The sequence below is a fragment of the Tamandua tetradactyla genome, chromosome 26 (assembly GCF_023851605.1).
Source record: "Tamandua tetradactyla isolate mTamTet1 chromosome 26, mTamTet1.pri, whole genome shotgun sequence".
NCBI classification, from domain to species: Eukaryota; Metazoa; Chordata; class Mammalia; order Pilosa; family Myrmecophagidae; genus Tamandua; species Tamandua tetradactyla.
In genome coordinates this window covers 21,320,585-21,344,408 of record NC_135352.1, presented here as the reverse complement: position 1 = coordinate 21,344,408, position 23,824 = coordinate 21,320,585, and the positions used below count along the sequence as shown (strand labels likewise).

Sequence of the window (23,824 nt, the reverse complement as noted above, 5' to 3'; positions counted from 1 at the left end):
TTAGCTCATTTAAGCACCATAGCAAACACCTGTGGTGAGTACTATGCTTAGGCCCATTATAAAAATGAATAAATGAGGCACAGAGGTTAATGACCTTGTTCAAGGTTGCACAGGCAATGAGTGGTAGGACTTAGGCCAAGAGAATCTGGATCCCGAGGCTGTGTTATATTTATGCTATCTCCCTAATGTAATCCATGTATTTTCAACTCAAAGCTGAATTTCAAATGCTTCAAAATTCAACCAAAAGGTTCTAAGGATATATAGAATTGTATTGTCATTGTTACCTTTTCTATCACCCTGCCAAAGCCACCTTGCCTTCTATAGGATCCTCCATAACTAACGTAGTATAAAATAAAACCTCAACAGTTCAGATTTATATTATTTAAAATGTGACTATTAACAGTAAGTTGCCATTTAGTTATTACTGTTAAATAAAGTAACTAATATTTGTAGAGTGTTGTACTGTTGTACAGTGTTTGGTTCAAAGGCTATATTAAAGATTATTTCTGAATTGTTTCAGTGAATAGTTTTGACAGCTCAACTAGATAAAAGAAATTTCAGTAGGGCTATTTAAACTATTTAAGATAAATATCTCTGAAGTACCTGTGAAAGTCAATGACTTTAGTAAGCATTCCTTTACATACAATTATATGTTATTTGTAAGTTACTTTTATCTATTCCTTAAACTCAGCCTCCATTTCCCCATATTTCTAAGGAATGCTATGTTGGCTACTTCATATAAAATAATACAATTTAGGTTATGCTGGTATAATTCAGATTTTATAATTTAGATAGACCTTCTCTAACTACCCCAAATTAATGAGATTTTACTATATCAGTATCATGAAATATCTGCATTAAATCAATAAGCTTTGTGCTGACACTGTAGCTTTTCTGGTGTGGATTGTCTGTCATGATTGTTCCCTGTCTTCTCTTTCTTTGTTACCTGACATAGATATTTTAGTAAATGTTAATAATTAGAATAGAATTGTTAATAAAATAACCACTCATCTTTCAATATATTACATTATCTGTAGGAGATAAAATAAGGTATTCATTCTCTAGTCTTATTTCCTAATACTCTATAAGCTTGCATTTATGGGGTTAATTCATATAGGGATTTATTACTTACAATGTGAAAACTCTTGAGATGTGAATTAAGTAGAGAACTAATAATGCACTTTTAACACCTCGCTAACATGATAATCAGTTCTTTGACTTTTAAGTGTCTTCCATAAACTTTGTCAATTAGTATATATATTGGGGAAAGTTCAACAAATACTGTTCATTATATCACAGCCAAAATATCCTGTGAACTGATATGTATTTCATAATTCTTTTATTAAATCTGCTTTTATTAAACTAAACATAAATATACATTTCATAAATATACTGGGTTTGAATATGGCACCTATCTGTTCTGATAATACATGTGTGAAAAACCTAATACATATTCTTGCAACAGTGAGGATATTAGAAAAATTACTGCAACTTTCTGGAGCCACTTATTTGAATTCTATGCAGAACAATTAAACTACTGCACAAGGCCACTGATTTTCAAAGAAATAATATTTGCATGCCAACAATTTTCACCATTTTTCTGTCTTAGATTATCAGAAGAAGAAATATGTGAAAATAGGTAAAAATCAAGGTTTTGGAGCTGCTCAGATAATTGATTCAAACCCTGATTTCGTCATGTAATAGCCACTTAACTTTGAACAAGATTCCTAATCTCTCCAATTCTCAGTTTTCTCATCTATAATTATAGATAAGAGAACTATGTAAGTATTGGGTAGATTTAAATGAAAAAATGCATGTGGAGCATATAACATAGCCAGTGCCTGACAGTAAGGCCTATATACTGGTTTATTAATTTTATCATATGAACCTGGCCTGTTGTCAGGCTGAAAAATATGGGGCAAGCAAAATGAAAACTAGTAAGAAGATGAAGAGAAATGTTACTTAACTCGAAGTTCAGAGTAAGATGCAAATATTACTTATCCCAGAAGCAGATTCTGTATTTGTAAAAATGCAAGGAAACATATTTCCTTGTATTTGCTTTATCATTCATTACTACTAAATTCAATCACATTTATAATTAAATCTTTGCAATTCACCTTTAAATTTTTACATGCATAATGATCTGTATTAATCTATCATATAACATACCCTTCAAATCTCACAGATAACAACAGTAGTGATGAAAATGATTTAATGAAATGTGATTATAGATATGGATATTTAATATCAATATTTCATAAATATTGATATCAATGCATATAAATACTGAAGCAGTTTCTCTACATAAGAACTTTAGAAAGGGTTTAAGAGACAGCCTCAAAGTTATAAACTTCAATTATTGTTTCTCAACATGAGTAAAATAATTCTTACCTAGAAAACCCACCTGAAACTATTATTAATTATCCTTACCAGCAGTGCACGCTTTTCTTCATCTCCTTTAGTTTCTCTCTTTTCATTTTTTTTCCTGAATATTTCTTGAAGCTAGAAAGGAAACCAATCAAAAATCAATTATCCAACAAGAATTTCTGGGAACATATTTACTACCCTGTGCTAAAAATATATGTTTAGTTAAGTCCATCCACCAGGAAAATCAAAGCTACTATAACATATATATATGTACACACACACACACACAGTATATTTTCTGATTTTGATTTTCTCTTCCTGAGGGGGGAAAAAAAATCCTTTGGTACTGACAACCCACAGTCAAGTTAAGTGTTCAAAATTATAGTTTTGTATTATCTCTACAACACAAAGACATGGAATGGAGTCTGTGGCATACACATGAAAGAGAGGAAGTATATTGGGATATCAAGAACATTGCAACAAAACTCAGGGACTCTGGGTTTGAGTCCAACTTCTGTCACACACTAATTTTATGACAGTGGACAGGTAACTAAATGCTCACTGGGCTCCAGTTTCCTCATATATGAAATGAAGTTGTAGTAGATGACCTCTAAGGTATATTTTAGGCAACTGAGAATGGCAGCAGAAGCAGGACTTGGCACATTTAATCTCTTGGGCAAATTACTCTATTAAGTTAAGGCTTATTTTCTATATATGGAAAACGGAGATACCTCCTTAGCTTACAGGAATGTTGTACAGAGTAAATACCAGTAATTATTGGCACATTGCCTATCACAAAGTTAGTTCTCAATAAATGTTAGTTGTTATAAATGGTATTATTTCCTCTTTAAAAAATCCTACAATTTTACAAATGTAAACCTAATTCTACCACTATCTCAGTTTTCTGGAGAGTTCACTGCTCAGGTGTGTATAATTTGGACAGCCATCTCAAACCCTGATTTCATTTTGTATAGCAACAGCTGAAAGTCAAAATGTTATCATTTAAAAATATAGTACCAAATACAAATGATTTTATTAATGTACACATTTTTTACAAACTTTTTTCCTTTTATTTAGTGAAAGAGATTTTTGCAAAAGTTAATAATTACTTTCTAAACAGGCAGGATAATCAGATTTTTTAAAATCTTTACCTAGCCCTACTCCACCTCCTGCTTTCAGGAACTCTTTGTTAAAAAAAAAAAAACACCACCACATATGAGGCAGCAGTAGAGCCACTGAAAAAAGCAGAGCAAAACCTTAAAGCAAGGGCAGCTTTTGCAAATATGTAGAATGGAAACACACGAAGTTCAATAGAAGTATTTTTACTCCCCATCTTCACAAACGTACAACATTCTGAAAAACAGCCATGCATGCATTTTCCAATGGACTGAGTTCCAAAGGTAATCTTTAAATCAGTGGGGTAGAACTTGGCAATGTTCCCACAGAACAGTGTGATCCTAAATTATTTAGATTACTAAACACATTCTGAAAGTTCCTAAAATGCAGTTGTGTACTATTATAACAAGACTATCAAACCAACATTCATTTTAGAATGTTAGGAATTATTTCTATTTATCACAGTGAAAATAAAAACTCTCACCTTGCCATATCCTTTAGTACTAGAACTACAGTTCTAAGTTCTAGCTTGGCTCAGGGGCTGTAATTTGCCAAGGGCTGACTGGGTTTTAGATTAAGCTTTCTGATAAATCCTGTAATTAGTCTGTCTGTTTCCCTTCAAATGGCTGCTAATTAGCTTTTGATTAAGATTTTTCTCTCTTCTCTTTCCTACCACAGAAAGGAATGATTTTATAATTTCTCTTCTGTGCTCTAGCCTCTGAAGAAAAGCTCCTAAAGAGGTTTTCTGAGGGAGTTTTAAAAAACTTTTTATTTTGAAATAATTTCAAACCTACTGAGAGATTTTTAATGACTTGTTACAAAGGAAAAAATCGAAAATAAAATGACTTCGTTCTTTCCCCTTTTCATAGGAGTGTACACATAAAGGGAGAGTTGTATATAAATGATAAGGGTTGGTCCTGCTAATCTCTAATTCAAAATAAAAACACAACAGGTATTTTGCTACAGAAGCAGATGCAGAGTATCTGGGTAAAGAGAAATGGAAAAATTCTGGAAGGAGGGGGCAAGTAAGGTTAGTGAGTAGTTGATGTTGTTGCCAGACCAGAATCAAGTCTGGAATGGTTGGGTGAGAAAGATGGAAGGATAAATACCCAAGAACAATCATATTTCTCCTACTTTAGATCAGCCCTTAGTCAAAGACAGAAGAAGGAAATAGGGAAATGGGGACAAAATTGGCACACAAAGCAGGAATGAGTATAAGAGAAAAGGGGAAGAAAAATCATATATTGAGAAGAAAGGGAAGTTCCTTTGGTAAAGAATTGCAGTTGGGTGGCTGATATGATGGGGATTAAATATTAACTGGATATATATATATATATATATATATAAAATCTCAGGGGTGGTCATCCACACAATAGGAAATACCTGACACATTTCAAATTTCCAGATTACGTATAAACAATTGTAATAATTTGTACAGAATGAATATAATTTATATTGTTAAAATGTAAATATTATTCAAGGAACATGACTATATACCTCTTTATTAAATTAAGGTAAAAGCATACATTTTTCACTATTTTTCCTCTATAACAGTATTTCCAATAACACAAACATAAAAATAAAAGTAAGCAATATTTAATTATTGCTAAGTGCAGCATATATGATATACATACCACCAAAAATTCCTTTTTATCCACCATCTCATTGCCATCAGTGTCAAACATGTTAAAAGCTATTCTAAAACCTGCATGTGGCTCTGCCAAAAAAAAGTGGAAAAAATATTCAGGAAATGGAGAAATATATTTTAAAGTGCAAAATTTATAGTAGTTGTAAACACTTATATTCTGGAAAGAAATACTTTCTTTATTCAATAATATTAAAAGTAATAGATTATTAATTAAATATGATAATAAAGGTTCTACAGAAAAATATTTTTGCTTCATATATTAGCTCACTCAGTAACACAACTAATAATATACTTTAGAAGTACTTGTGTGATTATTTCTTACATAGTAACAACAGAAAAATTTAATTACCTTCTAGAGATAAATATTCCTCTTTCTTATCCAAAGCCTGTCAGTTTGTTTAAAAGGAATATATCAGCTCATTACATTCGAAATATTTTCAATATGCTCAACTACTTAAGAGTGCCATAAAAAAAAAAGATACAATGGACATAATTTTCTTGGGAAAATTATAAACAAAATGACCTATGAAAATAAATGTCAAGCCACATGAGAGATTACAATATGATGAGCTCTTTCCAAAAACATCATGGTTATGATGTACAAATTGTTTTAAGGTATTAAATTAAGGACTAGAGAAGCTGAGCTGAAGTAAGGTAGCCAATTTTTAAGGTAATTATTTCATGGATAAACTCCAATGTCAGGAAAGATGAAGCAACATGGAAATGTTTGACATTTTTCTAAGTAGTTCATATGTTTGGGCTTAAACAACTCCTATAGGCTTCAAAAACAGAAAAGTTAAATAAGAGTCTTGACTAAGTAATTCCCAATTTCCTCAAAATACAAGGAACAACTGCTTTTCTGAGAAAGATAGACTCACATATCATGAACTGCTTTAATTTTATGAACCATATAATAAGGTTCAATCCCTTCACCTTTTTCACTTCCAAAGCATAAAGAAGACAACCTGGACAGAAGAAAACTTGAAAGCACCCTTCAAAGCACTTCTCGGTGTGCATGCCTTTCTCAAAACATTTGACCTTTTCTTCTGAGATGGCAAAAACTTTAAAAGGGACCTCCCACAGTTACACTTGCTACTATCTGTTGTATAATCTTGAAGCTGGTAAAAGAGAAGTATATAGTCCTACTTTCTTAACTGGTGATACCTGCCTCTGAAAAATAACAGAAACAAAAATAGTCTTTTATGAAAGCTCATTTCTCACATGTATTTTACAAATCTAAACTACTTTCCCTACCATTCACTTGAGAAGGGAATAAAAATCGGTCAAACTATGTCTGATAACCAAGTTTGAAGTTTTAAAAATATCTTGAAAATACACATCCAAAGGAAGTCCTTACTAGCAGTGTTTAGAAGGGAAAGTAAATTAAAATAATAAAAAGATGAGATACCTATTAATAAATGACTACCTAGCCCACTTCCACCAACACTCTTCATAGTTTTCTTGGTTCTGATATAAAGAAAATCCCATAATTTTTCAACTTAAATTTCCTAGACCTTCTATAGATGGGTCCTGAACTCCAAAGACAGTTCCACAGACCCAAAGATGCTAACCTTTCCATAGTAAGCACAACCACTGAATGCTATTTCTTCCTATATTCTTAACCCATAACCTCTTAAATTCAACAATGGGCTTTCCTGGCCAGAGCTGTTCTGATTCTTGCCTATCACTATGCTGGTTTAGGTACTTAAATCTTCTAATTTTGCATCCAAAATTGTTCTGGCTAAGCAGATAAACTTTTCAACAAGTCTACAGGACACTCCTTGGTATTCACTCCTCTAATTATTTATGGCAGTGTTCATCATTGATTGGATGCGCATTGTCATTGTAGTTTTCCAGTCTGGAACAAATTCTGGAAGCCCAAATACTAACTGCATAATACATATTGTCTTTCAGTACCTACATTTTTATGTCATTTTAAGTCCAGGGGGCAAGAAAAAATAAAAGACTATAGTTTTTGAAGTACATACACACACACACACACACACACACACACATACACACACACAAATATCAAACTTCCTGCAACAGAACCCCAGTGTAACATCAATCATTACCAAAATTCAGAATAACAAAGTGGGTCTGAATTTTCTAATCATAGAAGTACAGGTACTTTAAGGTTTGTTTCTAAAGACAGTTTTATTGATATTCTTGCTCCATATATCTCCACAAATACCCACAATTAGAACTTGCACTAGCAATATGCTTTTATTCATTCCTTTCTTCATTCATTTACCAACTGTTTGAGATGCTACCACATGCCACACACTGTTCTTGGTAGAAGGGATACAGTTGGACGAAAGAGATAAAATCTTTGCTACCATGGACCCTATATTCTACTGCAGGGAGACAGAAAAGAACATGTAAACCAATTAATAAAAATTTTCAAAAAGTTTTAAGTTCTATGAAGAAAAGAAAACATTGTAAAGGAATAAAGACGGAGAGATAGGAAGGGGAGCTATTTTAAGTAGGATGGTCCAGTAAGCATTATCTAAGGATTCACATTTGAAAGGAGATATAAATGATGAGAAAAAGCCAGTCATGTGAGGATCTTGAGGAACAGCCCTGATGGCAGAGGAACAGAAAGTACAAATCCCTGAGGTGCGAATTTGTAGAAAAGAAGAGCCAGGTGGCTGGACCATAGTGAACTCTAGCAGTTATTCCATTAACTTCGGTGAAACTTAAATCTTAGTGAATCCTTCACATATCTCACAAGAATTGCTATGTATGAGAGAAAGAGAACAACAAAGCTGTTTTAAGATGTGGTTGATGAGTGTTCTGATAGACTCACTAGTTAAAGAGACATTCTTTCATATTAAGCCTTGCAGAAAATGAGTGCTGAAGGAAATTTACAAAAGATTACATCTTCTTCTCTTGTATCTTAAAAACATTAAAACCACTTCCATGATGTTAAATTTAAAAGTTATGAGGGGGTGCAAGTGTAGTTTGTGGTAGAATTCTCACCTGCCATGCGGGAGACCTGGGTTTGATTCCTGGTTCATGCACTTCACCAAACACAACCAAACAAGCAAAGCAAACAAACAAAATACAAGAAACAAACAAAAATTCAACAAATGGTGGGAGCTGCAATAATAAGATACTCACATGGAAAAATAATGAAATGTGGCCCTGCCACACAGCATACAAAAAAAAAAAAAAAATTAGGAGCAGTGCTGTTAATCTTGCAAGGTGGTGGGTGAAAAGGCTGAGAAGCCGGCTACTATGGAGAAGCCTGAAGCCAAGAAGGCTAATGCCAGGGGTAAGGTTAAGAACGGTCTCCTCAAGACCAAAAACTCAAGGAGAAACCTCACTGCAGCCGAAACCCAGCCCTTGTCAGAGGAATTGGCAGATATTTCCGATCTGCAATATACTCCAGAAAATCCATGTACAAGAGGAAGTATTCAGCAGCTAAATCCAGGATCGAAAAGAAAAAGAAGGTTCTTGCTATTGTCACAAAACCCATTGGTGACAAAAATGGAGGTAACAGCGTGGTTCAGCTTCGCAAAGTGCCTAGGTATTATCCCACTGAAGATGTGCCTCCGAAGCTCTTGAGCCGTGACAAGAAAACCTTCAATCAGCATGTGAGAAAGCAGCGGTCCAGCATCACACCTGGATCGTTCCCATCATCCTCACTGGTCACCACAGGGGCAAGAGAGTGGTTTTCCTGAAGCAGCTAAGCAGTAGCTTGCTACTTGTGACTGGACCCCTGGTCCTCAATCGAGCTCCCCTGCATAGGACACACCAGAAGCTTGTCATTGCCACCTCCACCAAAATTGACATAAGTGGTGTGAAAATCCCCAAACAACTCACTGCTGCTTACTTCCCAGACACCAGGGAGGTGAGATCTTCAACACAGAGAAAGAGAAACATAAGCTTACAGAGCAGTGGAAGGTTGCTCAGAAAACTGTGAACTCACAACTTATGCCCAAAATCAAAGCTGTTCCTCAGCTCCAAGGAGACCTGCAGTCTGTGTTTTCTCTCACAAATGGAGGTTATCCTTCCAAACAAATAAGTGTACTAAACTTGCAAAGAACCTAAACAAACAACTGTTAAATTGAAAAAAAAAAACTTATGAGCATTGTATTTCTATATTATAAGGCATAAATATTTCTGACTTTTGATAGTGTTATACGCAATATTTTTCAGTGGCATTTGGATATATGATTTTAGCATAACAGTACAGACATGCCTAAGTGATTTTCAGTAGTCAGAGAATCCAAGAAAGCCTTGTTTTCTAAGATTCTGATTAAAAGAGAAAACTGCATCCATAAATAGATTTAATGAGTATACTTACTTGTTAAAATACATAAAAGAAAAAGATATTCCGTGTAAGAAATCACACCTAGAAGAAAAAGAGCATCATTTATGCTGTGTATAAAACATTAGTCTTCATATTTATCAAAGTAAAATATTATTCTCATAGCAATGAAAAATAGCTTATAATTTAAAAGCAGATGCTCAATACTCTTGTAAATAAGACTAAATTATTATTATAAAACCGTCACAAAAGCAACAAAATTAATTCTGCTTTAATTACTCCATGTTTCTGTAGAAATTCATACAGAATTCCTAATGCTCTTAAGCATACTGGCAAAAATGCAAAATTATGTTTGCTTATAGTTGTAATTTTTAAACTTACTGCTAGATTTAAGGTATAATTTTAACATAAAATAAGAAGCTTAGAGATGGTTAACATTGTAAAGTGCTTAATTACATTTTAGTAACACTTGGATAAAACATTTAGATACTCTTGTGCAGAAAACTGATTTCTGTATTGCATTAAAAAACCAATGCTCTATAATTACCATCTCTCTGCCTGAAAGTTAGCATTATCCTTGACAAACATAATGCTTCTATAAAATGTACTCTTTTAAGAAGTTCTTATTTTAATTAAATGGCTCACATCCTGAGTTCACTATAACTTCATAATTGCAGACTTTAAAAAGTCTGTTTGTAGTAGAGCTAAAATATGTATTGTCATTAGAATTCTTGCTTTTGGAGTTCAACAGTTACTGGTTTAATTGGCCTACTAAGTCAATATAGAGAAAATTAAAACCAGGAATAAGCCTCTGAAGTGTAGCTAGATATCACACAGTCCTGATGTTTAGCAGAGGCATAAAAAAATCTTTAAATTGTGTACTTTAAAACTCCATTTTACCAAATGTTCTTTTGAGTTTACCCTCTTTGTTACAGAACAAAGAGAAGAGGAGCCACTGTCAGGCAGTTTGTCAGAAGACATGAAGGGAACCAGCTAGGAGGTTCTGAGAGCATTCCCTTCTTTTGTTTATACTAGAATATTGTGATCTATAGACAGATAGTTCTGGTTGACTGCCATGAATGTCATGGGAGAAAGATTCTGGAATGGCCATTGTATATAAAGACACAATACCTTGATTCCATAGGGAATGCAGAAAGAGAAAAGGGAAATGGGATTAGAAAATGGGATCACTGTCTCTACACCCCCAATCATTGTAGTTCTAACCCACTGGGACTACACAGACATGTGGGCTTGTATAAAGAAATTCAATAACTGCTACATATCTTTTGTTTGTGAGATTTCCTTTAACAGAGTCCTATATTTACCTGTAGGACAAAATGTTAGTTTATTTTTAATTGTGGTGATGTATATATATAACATAAACTTTGCCACTGTAACCATTTTTAAGTGTAGAATTCAGTGGCGTTAATTATATGTATAATGTTATACAAAAATCAACACTATTTCAAAAATTTTCCATCACCCAAACAGAAATTCTGTACCCGTTAAGCAATAACTCCCCCATTCCTCTCTTCCCTCAGACCCTGGTAACATTTAATCTTTCTGTCTCCATGAATTTGCCTATTCTAGATATTTTATATAATTGGAGTCTAATCCAGTCTTTGTCTTTTTTGTGTCTGACTTATTTCACTTACATAAAGTTTTCAGGTCCTTCCATATTATGTCACAGGACTTCATTCCTTGTTATGGCTAAATAATATTCTGCTATTTGCTATATTTTATTTATCCATTCATCTGTTGATGGACAGTTAGGTGGTATTCACCTTTTGGTTACTCTGAATAATACAGGCATACAAGTATCTGTTTGAATTCCAGTTTTCAATTTTTGGGGGTAAATGGGTTTTGTTTGTTTGTTTGCCTTAAACTATTTTTTATTTGCAACTACATTATTTCTCACAATTCTTTTAAACAATGACATAAAATAGATTTCCTTGAGTATAAACAACTTACATACTCTCCATAAAGTAAATGTGTAAAGGTGCTAGAACAGATCATTCACTCCTATAGTGTTCTGTATCCAATTGATGGCACAAAACACAAATACTCAAGCCCAGTATTAAAAACTCAGTCAACTGACTAAACTTTAATAAAGATCCTCAAACTATATCAATATATCTAACGTGCATATATATATATTTTAAGAAAGATTATTCTCAATAACATCTCTATAAAAATAAGTTTGGCGGGCCGCGGTGGCTCAGCGGGCAAGGTGCTTGCCTGCTATGCCGGAGGACCTCGGTTCGATTCCCGGCCCCAGTCCATGTAACAAAAACGGAGAAACAGAATACAATAAAAACAAGAAAATGTTTAAAAATGTTTCCCTTTCTTCCTTCCTTCCTTCCTTCTATCCTTCCTTCCTTCTCTCTGTCTTTCCTTTAAAAAAAAAAAATAATAAGTTTGATGCTTTGGTCCGCCTAACTTTACTACTATGAGTATGAACTTTTCACTTTTAACATATAGTTGGGTTTATGCTATGTATCTCTCAACATGACACCAAGAGACTCAAAAGGTGCTAATGAGGCGATAACACGTGAGGATTAATCCAGTGATTCTGGCTGCAATGCATTCTAGGAGGAAAAACTCATGTCACTAGAATTGGGTGATACAGTTTACTCTTCCTTCCCTGATCTGGATAACCAAACGGAGCAGGAGGAGGGTAGCGACTATTGTAGACATTCCTCTTGGTACATTCCTGACTTGAAAGGGTGCCACATTGGAAGAGGTGGGAATATCAATTCTGAAACCTGCTACACAGGGCTGAGGGTTGCAGTAACTGAATTGGGTCTCACTTCCTTACTAGGCTCTGCATACGAAGAAGAGGATCCAAAACGATAATCAGAGGTAACTTTATCAAGAGCCCTGGTAACTTTCTTGGAGATCTCATCCTTGTTCTCATCCTCATTTTCAAAGCTGGCAACAACAAATGCATTGTTTTTCTCTCCATACTGACAGCACACCTCACGTGGGTCCACCCAAAGAGTGAGCTCCTTTGGTAAGCCCAAATCACTGTACAAGATGCAGCTGTTTCACAGGCTTTTTTAGGACGTCCGCATCAGCTCTGAAATTTATTGACACGATGCATCTCTAAGCCTTTCCTTTTGATGGTTTTTCAGGATACCAATAATTTTTATATTTTTCTGGAAGTATTAGAGTCAATTTCTCAGCAAACTTCTCAACTGCCTCTTTTTTCAACCTATCATGTTTTCAAACTAGCCTTGTGAAAAAGAAGACAAAGCAGCAATTTCGTTCTTCATCTTTCCAGCCGACGCCACTCTGGAGCCGAAGGCTAGCCCGCCTGACGCCTCCCGGCTAGGAACCTAGGGTGCCTGGGAACCTAGGGTGCCGGCTGCACTGGCCCTGGCTCGCGGCAGGGAGCCCAGCAAGCCTCGTCCCAGCGTGCTGCTCCCGCGTTGTCGGGCCGGTAAATAGTTTCTAAGGTGGCATAATCCACAGACAAAGAGGCCAAAGTAAAATCCATGATATAATTTAATAAAAATGGTCAAGGAGAAGAGAAAATACTCCTGAACCGGACTCAAATGCTTTCTAATTACAAAAATAGAAAACTGTAAGACTAACCTTTTGATTTATTTTAAAGTTACCCAGAGTCAAAAAAAAAATAAAAATACATACTTACATAATAACTTTATCTGTAGAAACAGACTATAAGAAAGATACCATTGAAATTTTTATTCTGAAATTTCAATTTAAAAAATTTAAGGAAGTTCCTTAAAAGCATTAAACTGTTTAGTTGTTATAGCATGATACATTACAGTTGGCTGTTTAACTCTACAGAAATGCATGTTTTCATAAAAATTGCCTATCAATTAATTTTTTGTAATATTGCATAATGTTTTCTTGGTGGGTGATCTCTTAATCAGATAAACAACCTTTTTTAAAACTTTTTATTGTGAAATATATATACAAAATGCATTGTAACAAGCAGTTCAAAGTACATTGTAACAAGTAGTTATAAAGCAGATTTCAATGTTTGATGTGGGTTAGTTTTACAATTTCAAATTTTTCCTTCTAGCTGCTCCAAGACACTGGACACTAAAAAGAAGTATCAATATAATGATTCAGCAGTCATACTCATTTGTTAAATCTTAATTTCTCTGTTATAACTCCTCCTTCTCTTTTGATCCTTCTTTCTATCTTTAGGGACATCTGGGTTATGCCCATTCTAGCTTTTCTCATGTTGAAAAGGGGTGTTGACAATATACAGTACAAGGATGGAACTGGTTAATGTTCTTAGAGAGACTGGCACTCAGGGTTTCAGGACTTAACATGACTTAGGAACCATCTGAAGGTTTTAGGTTTCTGAAAAGTAAACGTAGTTTGTGCAACTTTTGTAGGATCTCAGATAGAGCTCTAACATTCTTTAGGGTTAACAGGAATGATGTTGGTTGGGATTTGGCAAACCGTGTCAATTAGCAATATCTAGCTGAAGCTTGCATAAGAGTAGCCTCCAGAATAGCCTCTTGACTCTATTTGATATCTCTTAGGCACTGATACCTTATTTTGTTACATTTATCTTCCCCCTTTTTGTCGGGAGGGCATTGCCGATCCCACAGTGCCAGGGCCAGGCTCATCCTTGGGAGTCATGACCCACTTTGCCAGGGAGACTCACATCTCTGCATGTCATGTCCCATGTAGGAGGGAGGGTAATAATTTTCCTTACAGAGGTGGGCTTAGAGAGAGAGAGGGGACACATCTCAGCAACAAAAGAGGGTCTCTGGAAATAACTCTTAGGTATAATTATCAGTAGGTTTAGCTTCTCTGCTATAGAAATAAGTTTCAAGATCAAGCCTCAAGATCTAGGGCTTGGTCTATTAACTTGGGAGTCCCTAGTGTTTCAGAGAGTATTGGGGGTTCCCAGGTGTGGTAGTTAGATTCAATTGTCACCTTGGCCAGGTGAAGTTACCTAGTTCTATTGCTGTGGACATGAGACAATGGTGTGTGAACCTCATCTGTTGCTGATTACATCTGCAGTCGGCTAGGAGGCGTGCCTGCTGCAAGGAATGATGTTTAATTTAATTGGCTGGTGCTTAAATGAGAGAGCTCAACGTAGCACAGCCCAAGCAGCTCAGCATATGTCATCTCAGCACTTGCAGCTCAGTCCAGGCCTTTGGAGATGCAGAAAGGAATCACCCCAGGGAAAGTTGTTGGAACCCAAAGGCCTGGAGAGAAGGCAGAGATTGCCCTGTGCTTTACCATGTAAAAAAGAATCTCAGTTGAAAGTTAGCTGCCTTTCTTCTGAAGAACTATAGGTCAACTAAATAAGTCCTCTTTTATTGAAAGCCAGTTCATCTCTTGTGTGTTGCATTCTGGCAGCTAGCAAATTAGCACTTTTTCCAGGTGAGAAAAAGATAAACTTCATTTTAAAATCAAGCTTCAATAGCTCTAAAAATTTACATTTAAAACTTCTCTGCCACTTTATTTCTTCACTGAAAAAAAAACAAAAAACAAAACAAGGCTCTCTGTACTTCTCTATTTTACCTAACCTAATGGTTCTAAAGCTTTCTGGGATCATAAATCACCTTGATAATCTAAACAGTATGACACAGATCTGCACTTTCTTACAGGCATCAGGTGGCAACTTACATTTAAAATGAAATAAAATTAAAATTCAGTTTGTCAGTTACATTAGCCACATTTCAAATGCTCAATAGCCACATTTGTCTAGTGGCTTCCATATTGAGCAACATTTCCATCACTGTTTTATAAGACAGAACTGAAACAGATCCTCTCCCCAGGAAAAAAACTGAAAACATGCATATAACATAATAAGGATTAAGAAATGCCTAAACCAGGGCTTCCAGATCTCTTTCTTTTATACATGTACTTTTAACAGTTTTTGTTGACCCAATTTGTATTTTCCCATATGAGGTATTAAATATTTTTTAAACTCACCAACTTACTGATAATTCTTAGCTTTGAATTTCTCTGATCCTACAATCACACCTTAAGATTTGATTGTCAATCTTTAAACAACTTATTTTTTTATGAAACATAACCCCATACAAACACAAACATTCTTAACATACGATCATTCCATTCTTATTATATAATCAATACTCACAATATCATCACATAGTTGTATATTCATCATCACGATAATTTCTTAGAACATTTGCATCAATTCAGAAAAAGAAATAAAAACAAAACAGAAAAAAATTTACACATACCATACCCCTTACCCCTCCCTTTCATTGCGTACCAGCATTTCAATCTACTAAATTTCCTATTATTTATTTATTTTTAATCCATATGTTTTACTCATCTGTCGATAAGGTAGATAAAAGGAGCATCAGACACAAGGTTCATAACCACACAGTCACATTGCAAAAACTGTATCATTATACAATCATCTTCAAGAAACATGGCTACTGGAACACAGCTCTACATTTTCAGGCAGTTCCCTCCAGCCTCTCCATTACACCTTAACTAAACAGGTGATATCTATTTAATGCGTAAGCATAACCTCCAGGATAACCTCTCAACTCTGTTTGGAATCTCTCAGCCATTGACACTTTATTTTGTCTCATTTTGCTCTTCCCCCTTTTGGTCGAGAAGGTTATCTCAATCCCTTGGTGCTGAGTCCCAGCTCATTCTAGGATTTCTGTCCCATGTTTCCAGGAAGGTCCACACCCCTGGGAGTAATGTCCCACGTAAAGAGGGGGAGGGCAGCGAGTCTGTTTTTCATGTTGGCTGACAGAGAGGCCACATCTGAGCAATAGAAGAGGTTCTCTTGGGAGTGACTCTTAGGCCTAATTTTAAGTAGGCATAGCCTATTCTTTGAGAGGTTAAGTTTCTTATGAACAAACCCTGAGATTGGGGGCTCAGTCTATTGCTTTGGTTGTCCCCACTGCTCGTGGCAATATCAAGACTTCTCCACTTGGGGAAGGTGAATCTTCCCCCTTTCACACCATTCCCCCAAGGGGACTTTGCAAATACTTTTTTATTCCCTGTTCAAATCACTCTAGGATTTATCAGGGCATCATTCTGGACAAACCTACAAAATCTCATGCCCTACTCAAGGTTCCAAGTATTATGGTGTTCAATTAAGCTGTCCACATAAGTTATATTAGGAAATGCACTAGTCAAAATATAAATTTTGTACCAAATAAACATTTTTTGCTTTAGTAAGACAACTTATTTTTAAGACATCTTGGCTTAGCTTTTTCAAAGATTTTAAAACCCATGCACTAGATTAACTTTCCAGAAACCTACAATTTCCAGATAGGTCTCTGGTCCAGATAGTCCTGAAACTAGAGGGCCCAGCCTCTCCAGAACATCAGATAGTTTCATCTCCCTATCCCATATTAGTAACAGACCCTTCCAACAGGAAAAAGTTAGAATGTCCATAAGCCCAAACACGCCTAAAGAGAGGAGTGGAAAGATCAAAGATGATGATGGAGTTATACTGGGAAGATATGATTTCACAAATGAATATGAATGCTGAATCATTAAATTGACATCTCTTTTAGTCTCCGGTATCTTAGAGCAGCTAGAAATAAAAACCTAAAATTGTGCAATTGTAACCCATACCAAACTCTGAAATATGTTCTACAACTAATTGTGGTGCTGTGCTTTGAAATTTATTGCTTTTTTGCATCTATGTTACTTTTCACAAAAAAGAAAGAAAAAAAGTCGATTGTGATGATAAAAAAATATTTAAGCCTATTAGCCTCCTGTATTCTGGAACAGTTAGAAGGAAGAATCTGGGAGGAGCATATGGTAGCTCTCTGAGATCTGTCCTATAACTACTTATTAAAGAGTGCTTTGAAAACTATTGCTTTTTTATTTCTTTGCTTAGTATATATGTTATACTATACAATAAAAAAAGTTTTAAAAAAAACCCCTAGTTATGAAAAGTCTACAATAAAAGATAGGGTGTCTGATTCAGATTCCATGTGAACCGATTAGAAGTAATTTCAATTTCTAAATCTACTTAGATAAAATCTATGAACTATAACGACTCCTGTTCAGTATTTGTCTTCATGCCAGAATAGGATAACATTTTCAAATCAATATGGATTAAAATTGATGACTCAGGATAATGTGATTTTATAACATTTCTTTAATATTTTTATTTCACATAGCCTTATATTTGAGAATAAAGTACGGTATTTCTAAGAGACATTCCATTTTAAAGTCAGAGAAATTTTATTCATCAGTTATTGCCATATATACAAAAAGTACATTGTGAAAGAGAATTGGAACACGAGCCATACCAAATTGACTACATGGCAATGTATGAATTAAAGAATTCATTTAGTCACATGGAGATCAATAACACAGTAAGTTGAAACTGGTGAAGTTTTCAGTAGCACTGTTTTTAAAAGAAACATATTCAAATTGGGCTGCCAAAAGACATATCCAATAAGACTGTATATTGATTAAATTTAAAAAGATCTATAATTCCCTGGAAGTAAAATGGGAGGAAAAAAACAAGACATTTGGAGGGCTAGCATTTTTTTTTCTTTTTCACATGGGCAGGCTCTGGGAATTGAACCTGGGTCTCCAGCACAGCAGGCAAGAAGTCTGCCACTGCTGGTGTACCTGAGCCACTGGTGTACCCCCCAGAGGGTTATTATTTTTGAAAATACTTTCTTTGATTAAATGTAACCTATACTTTAAACTAGTTAAAAAATAATGTTTGTTTTAACTATAAAAGTTAAATTTACTGTAAAAAATGTAGAAGATAGAAAATGTTAGATAGAAAAAGTAAAATAAAAAGACCCTTAGTCATGCTACACAGAAATAACCGTTATTAATATTTTGGTGTTTTCTTTTCAGATCTTTCTTTTTGCATAATCCTAAAATGATTTTAGGTATGAGAAAAATAGGTGTGTATAAATAGAATAAACAACATTGTGTCAATACTGAAAAGCATAAGGACTAAAGTTAACTTACCTCTTTCTTTAAGATTTCGAAATAGCTTTGATGATCCTTTCCAAACTGGTGGAGTTTCAGAGAGCATATGATTTAATTCCTACAGCAAAAGGTATCATAATTGATCAAAATGTAAACTACTTATCCACAAAATAGATAAAGAGAGATATTTAAATAACAATGCAAAAACTTTCCCCCCTTGACCCAAAACATTACAGTATTTATCCTGTTCTAAATCTTTGGTTCATTAACACAAAAAACTTAATATTTGCCCATAATTCAAACATAAAATTAACACAGAGAAGACTACATTAAATTTAATTAGAGCTATCAAAGTTTTCATATAGAGGTAATGGTTGGAGGTACATATATAAGACAATCATATTAAGGTAAAACTTAGTGAGTTCAAGTTATGGAGTCCGATAGAAAAAAGATTTATGAAACATTTTATGAAAGCCAAAGGAAAAGGTGGATTACCTTATCAAGGTCAGAGATGATTACCTAGCTTCTCATAATGTCTCTTCCATATAGTTCTCATGGATTTAGGAGGCTTTAGTAAAGGAAGCAGATGGACTAAGGAATATGTTAGGAAGAAATGGAGAATATTTTAATGGTGACTCAAAGAATCTTGATATTGGGTGAAGTGGAAGGATAGAGTATTGCATTATTGTGGTCACTGTTTCAATTTTTTTTCTAATTTTAACTTAAATATTCAAAAAAGAATACAGACTTCAACTGCTCTTTGGTAAAAAAAAAATTCTTTTTAATCAAATCATCTCAGCGGGGGGGAATTCTTTTGTAGAATTTAAATACCTGAATCACTTCTCAGATGCTAAATCAATTATGAATTTACTGTGCATACTCTGTTAAAAGTAACTAAGTGAAAACTCTAATTTGGTTAATTGTGAAGAAAAATGATTAAAGGATTTGGTGAGATGACTTGAAGTTATCTGGAAAAAGAAAAGTTAGACTACCAAGCAACACATTAAAAAACCTAAAAGACTAGAAAAGACTTCTATTTCCAGTTCTGATCCCTGCTACTCAAAGTATGGTATCATCTGGGAGCTTGTTGCAAATGCAGAATCTCAGGTCTCACCTCAAACCTACTAAACCAAAATCTGCATTTTTAATATGATCTCCAGGTGATTTTTATGCTCATTCAAGTTTGAGAAGTACTTCAAATAAACCTTTCCTGATGCACCTAAAAATGCTCTGTGATTTTTAAAGGCATGTTTTGTTTTTATCACAAGGCTGATCTAGCAGGATCATACAGGCTCATACAGGAATAATGTGGATGGCAGAAAACTATTTTTACAGACAGGTGTCATTATTGTCTCATACCCAATGGTAATGATCTGAAAGATTCCTCCCTTAGATCAGGAAAAAACAAGGCTCCTATTCATTGTCACCACTGTTATCCAACATTGTACAGGAAGTTCTAGCAAAAGCAATTAGGCAGGAAAAAGAAATATAAAGTATCCAGATTGGAAAGGAAGATGGAAAACTTTCCCTATTTATATATAACATGACCCTATATAAATAGCAAATCCTTAAAAATCCACAACAAAGCTACTAGAACTACTAAACAAAATAAGCAAAGTTTTGGGGTATGAGATCAACACTCAAACATTAGTTGTGCTTCTATAAAGTAGTAATTAACCCTCTGGACAGGAAATGAAGAAAAAAATCCATTTACAATAGCAACTATAAAAAGGAATTATCTAAGAATAAATTTAATCAAGGAAAAGGATTTATACACAGAAAACTACAAAACATTGCCGAAAGAAATTAAAGAAGACCTACGTAAATAGAAGGACATTCCATGTTCATGGATTGAAAAACTAAATAATGTTAATAATATGTCAACTCTAACCAAAGCGATTTCCAGATAAAATGTAATCCCAATAAAAATTCCAACATTCTTCTTTGCAGAAATGGTAAAACAATCATCAAATTCATAGGAAGGGTAAGGAGTCCCAAATAGCCAAAAACATCTTGAAAAGAAGAACAAAGTTGGAGGACTCATACTTCCTGATTTCAAAACTAATTAGAAAGTAACAGTGATCAATACAGTGTGGTACTGGGACAAAGACAAACATATCGAGCAACAGAACTGAATTGAGAGCTCAGAAATAAACCCTCACATATGTGGCCAATTGCCCAACTGATTTTTGACAATGGTGTGAAGTACACTCAATGGGGTAAGAATAGTCTCTTCAATAAATAGTGGTGGGAAAACTGGATATCCATATGAAAAGAATGAAGGTAGACCCCAACCTCACACCAAACACAAAACTTAATTGAAATTTGATCAAATACAAGAACACAAACTATAAAACTCCTAGAAAACAGGAAAACATCTTCAGGACTTGGGCTAGGCAATAGTTTCTTAACACTTTATAGAAAAAGCATGGGCCACAAAAGAAAAAAATAGATAAATGGGACTTCATCAGAAATACAAACTTTTGTATATATAAGGGCTTTATCAAGAAAGTAAAAACAGGGGGTGCGCAGGCAGTTCAGTGGTAGAATTCTCACCTGCCATGCGGGAGACCCGAGATCAATTCTCAGCCCAAGCACTTCCCAAAAACAAACAAGCAAACAAACAATCAAACAAAAACAACCAAACAAAAATTCAACAAATGATGCTGCAATAAATGGGATACTCACATGGAAAAAGAATGAAATGTGACCCCTGTCATACAACATACAAAAACAAAACAAAAAAAAGACTGACCATTTCTAGAAAAATAATGACTCCCAAAACAACAAATCTGTTAGCTGAATCCAAATGGAATGGGACAGATCATCTGTGAACACATCAACATTCAGGAGAGACAATTAAGAAATTGTAAAATTAAAAAAATAAAATAAAGTAAAAATACAATCAACAGAATGGGAAAAATATTTGCAAATCACATCTCCAAAAAGGGCTTAATTCCTAGAATACATAAAGAATGCCTACAACTCAACAACAAAAAGACAACAACCCAATTAAGATACAGGCAAGACTTGAATAGGCATTTCTCCAAAGATAGGCAAATGAAAAATAAGCACATGAAAAGATGTTCAATGCCATTAGCCATAATACAAGTCAAAACCACAATGAGATATCATTTCATACACACAAGAACGACTACTATTAAGAAAACTGAAAATAAGTGTTGGCGAGGATGTGCAGAAATAAGAACACTCATACATTGCTGGTGGGAATGTAAAATGGTGCAGCTGCTATGGAAAGCAGTTTGGCAGTTTCCCCGAAAATTAAGTAGAGAACTACCATATGACCCAGGAATTCTACTTAAAGGTATATACTCAAAAAAATTGAAAGCAGGAACTTATAACAGCATTATTTACAATCGTCAAAAGACGGAAGCAAACCAAGTGTCCATCAACAGATGAATGGATAAACAGAATGTGGTATGTACATATAATGGAATACTGTTCAGCTGTAAAAAGAATGAAGTTCTGATGCATGCTATAACATGATGAACCTTGAAGACATCATGAATAAAATAAAATAAGCAAGATGCCAAAGGGCAATACAGTATGATCCCATTTATATGGAATAATTAAAATATACAAATTCATAGTCAGAAACTAGTGTATAATTGCTAAAGGTGAGAGAGAGATGGGGAATTGGGAGTTAATGCTTAGAGTTGGTGTGGAATTTCAGATTGAGGTGATGGAATAGTTTTGACAATGGATGGTCATGATGGTAGTACAAAACTGTGAACGTAATTAACTCCTCTGTATTGTTATATATTTTTAACTTTTTTTATTGTAGAGGATAACACATATACAAAGCAAAGAAATAAAAAAGCAATAGTTTTCAAAGCACTCTTCAACAAGTAGTTACAGGATAGATCCCAGAGTTTGTCATGGGGTACCATACGGTCCTATCATATTTTTCTTTCTAGCTGCTCCAGAATATAGGAGGCTAGAGGGCTTCAATATTTTTTATCATCACAATCAACCTTTTATATTCTTTGTTTTGTAAAAAATAACATATATTCAAAAAAGCTATAAATTTCAAAGCACAGCACCAAAATTAGTCATAGAACATATTTCAGACTTTGACATGGGCTACAATTTCACAATTTTAGGTTTTTACTTCTAGCTGCTCTAAAATACTGGAAACTAAATGAGACATCAATTTAATGATTCAGCATTCATATTCATTTAAGTCCTATCTTCTATGTATAATCTCCCATCACCTTTGATCTTTCCATACCTCTCTTTAAGGTTGTTTGGACTATGGCAATTACAAATTTTTGATACTGGAAGGGTCTGTCACTAAAATGGGGTAGGGAAATGGAACTATCTGGTGCTCTGGAGAGGTTGGGCTGTTTCAGGACTTAGAAGGGACCCATCCGGAGGTTGTAGGTTTCTGGAAAGTTACTCTACTTCATGGAACCCTTGTGGAACCTTACATATTGCCCTAGCTGTTCTTTAGGATTAGCTGGAATGGTCCTGGTTGCGGGTTGACAGGTTATGATAGGTAGCAAATTCTACCTGAAGCTTGCATAAGAGCAACCTCCAGAGTAGCCTCTTGACTCTATTTGAACTCTCTCTGCCACTGAATCTTTATTAATTGCACTTCTTTTCCTCCATTTAGTTAGGATGTAATTGTTGATACCATGGTGCCAGGTCTAGATTCATCTCTGGAAGTCATCTCCTACATCACCAGGAAAACCTTCACTCCTCCCTCAGGGGACTTTGCCAATACTTCTTGAATATCTGCTTTATATAATCTAGGATGTTTCCAGGCATTACAATAATCTATGCAGGATTAAAGGACCTCTTTCTTATTCTGTGCTCCCTGTGTTTCAATTGTTCAAATGAGCTATACAGATAGGTTGAATTAGATTATGCACTACAGAAAATTTCAGTTTCAAATCAAATAAATCTTTCTTCCATTGGTCTCAAAGAATATGTGTGGTTCTAAAATATAGACACTGCCTTCCTTACCCCTATGTTTGAATTACTTAAACCCCAACCTGATTGGCTTCATTCTTATCTCTAAATATCACGTTATATATATATATAACAGCCTCTCAAAATCCTGAAATATTAATCGCCACTCCGGACTTAACATGTCTGCTCTAAAAGTTTACAATTTAGGCTCCTGTTTTCTTAGAAACATTTTCTAAAGGTGACCATACTGTTGTTGTTCTTTTGTTTCTGGCTTATTTTGTCTCATCAAATGTCCCAGTGATGTTCATTGACATCATTGCATGCCTCACGACTTTGTATTTTTTTGTAGCAGCACAACCTTCATTCATAAAAAGACACCATTGTTCTCCAATCTACTTTTTTATCAGTGCATCCTTCAGCCATCTGCATTCATCGGAAATGATAGAAGGCCCAAAGTCCACAGTCCATCAACATTCTCAATTTTAGATAATTTCATTGTTCCCAAGAGAAAGAAAACCAATAAACACACCCTCATCAAATAGGAAATCTAAACCTCCTCTTAACTCTTCTCCCTCACCCATGAT

General features: G+C 34.7%; 1 protein-coding gene and 2 pseudogenes across 6 annotated transcripts in view; 1 reads left to right on the top strand and 2 right to left on the bottom strand.

Moving 5' to 3' along the window:
- Nucleotides 1-23,824, bottom strand: part of MICU3 (mitochondrial calcium uptake 3) — a 126,063-nt gene that overhangs the window by 46,631 nt on the left and 55,608 nt on the right. For all 6 annotated transcript variants that reach the window (XM_077144233.1, XM_077144230.1, XM_077144227.1 and 3 more), the window contains exons 4-7: nt 18,345-18,423; nt 9,444-9,491; nt 5,118-5,200; nt 2,431-2,502 (exon numbers count right to left, since the gene is read on the bottom strand). In XM_077144233.1, coding sequence (XP_077000348.1) covers nt 2,431-2,502; nt 5,118-5,200; nt 9,444-9,491; nt 18,345-18,423 — 282 coding nt within the window. The remainder of the gene's footprint in view (nt 1-2,430; nt 2,503-5,117; nt 5,201-9,443; nt 9,492-18,344; nt 18,424-23,824) is intronic.
- Nucleotides 7,718-9,187, top strand: LOC143669579 (large ribosomal subunit protein eL6 pseudogene; annotated as a pseudogene).
- LOC143669662 (protein BTG3 pseudogene) lies at nt 9,593-12,682 on the bottom strand (annotated as a pseudogene).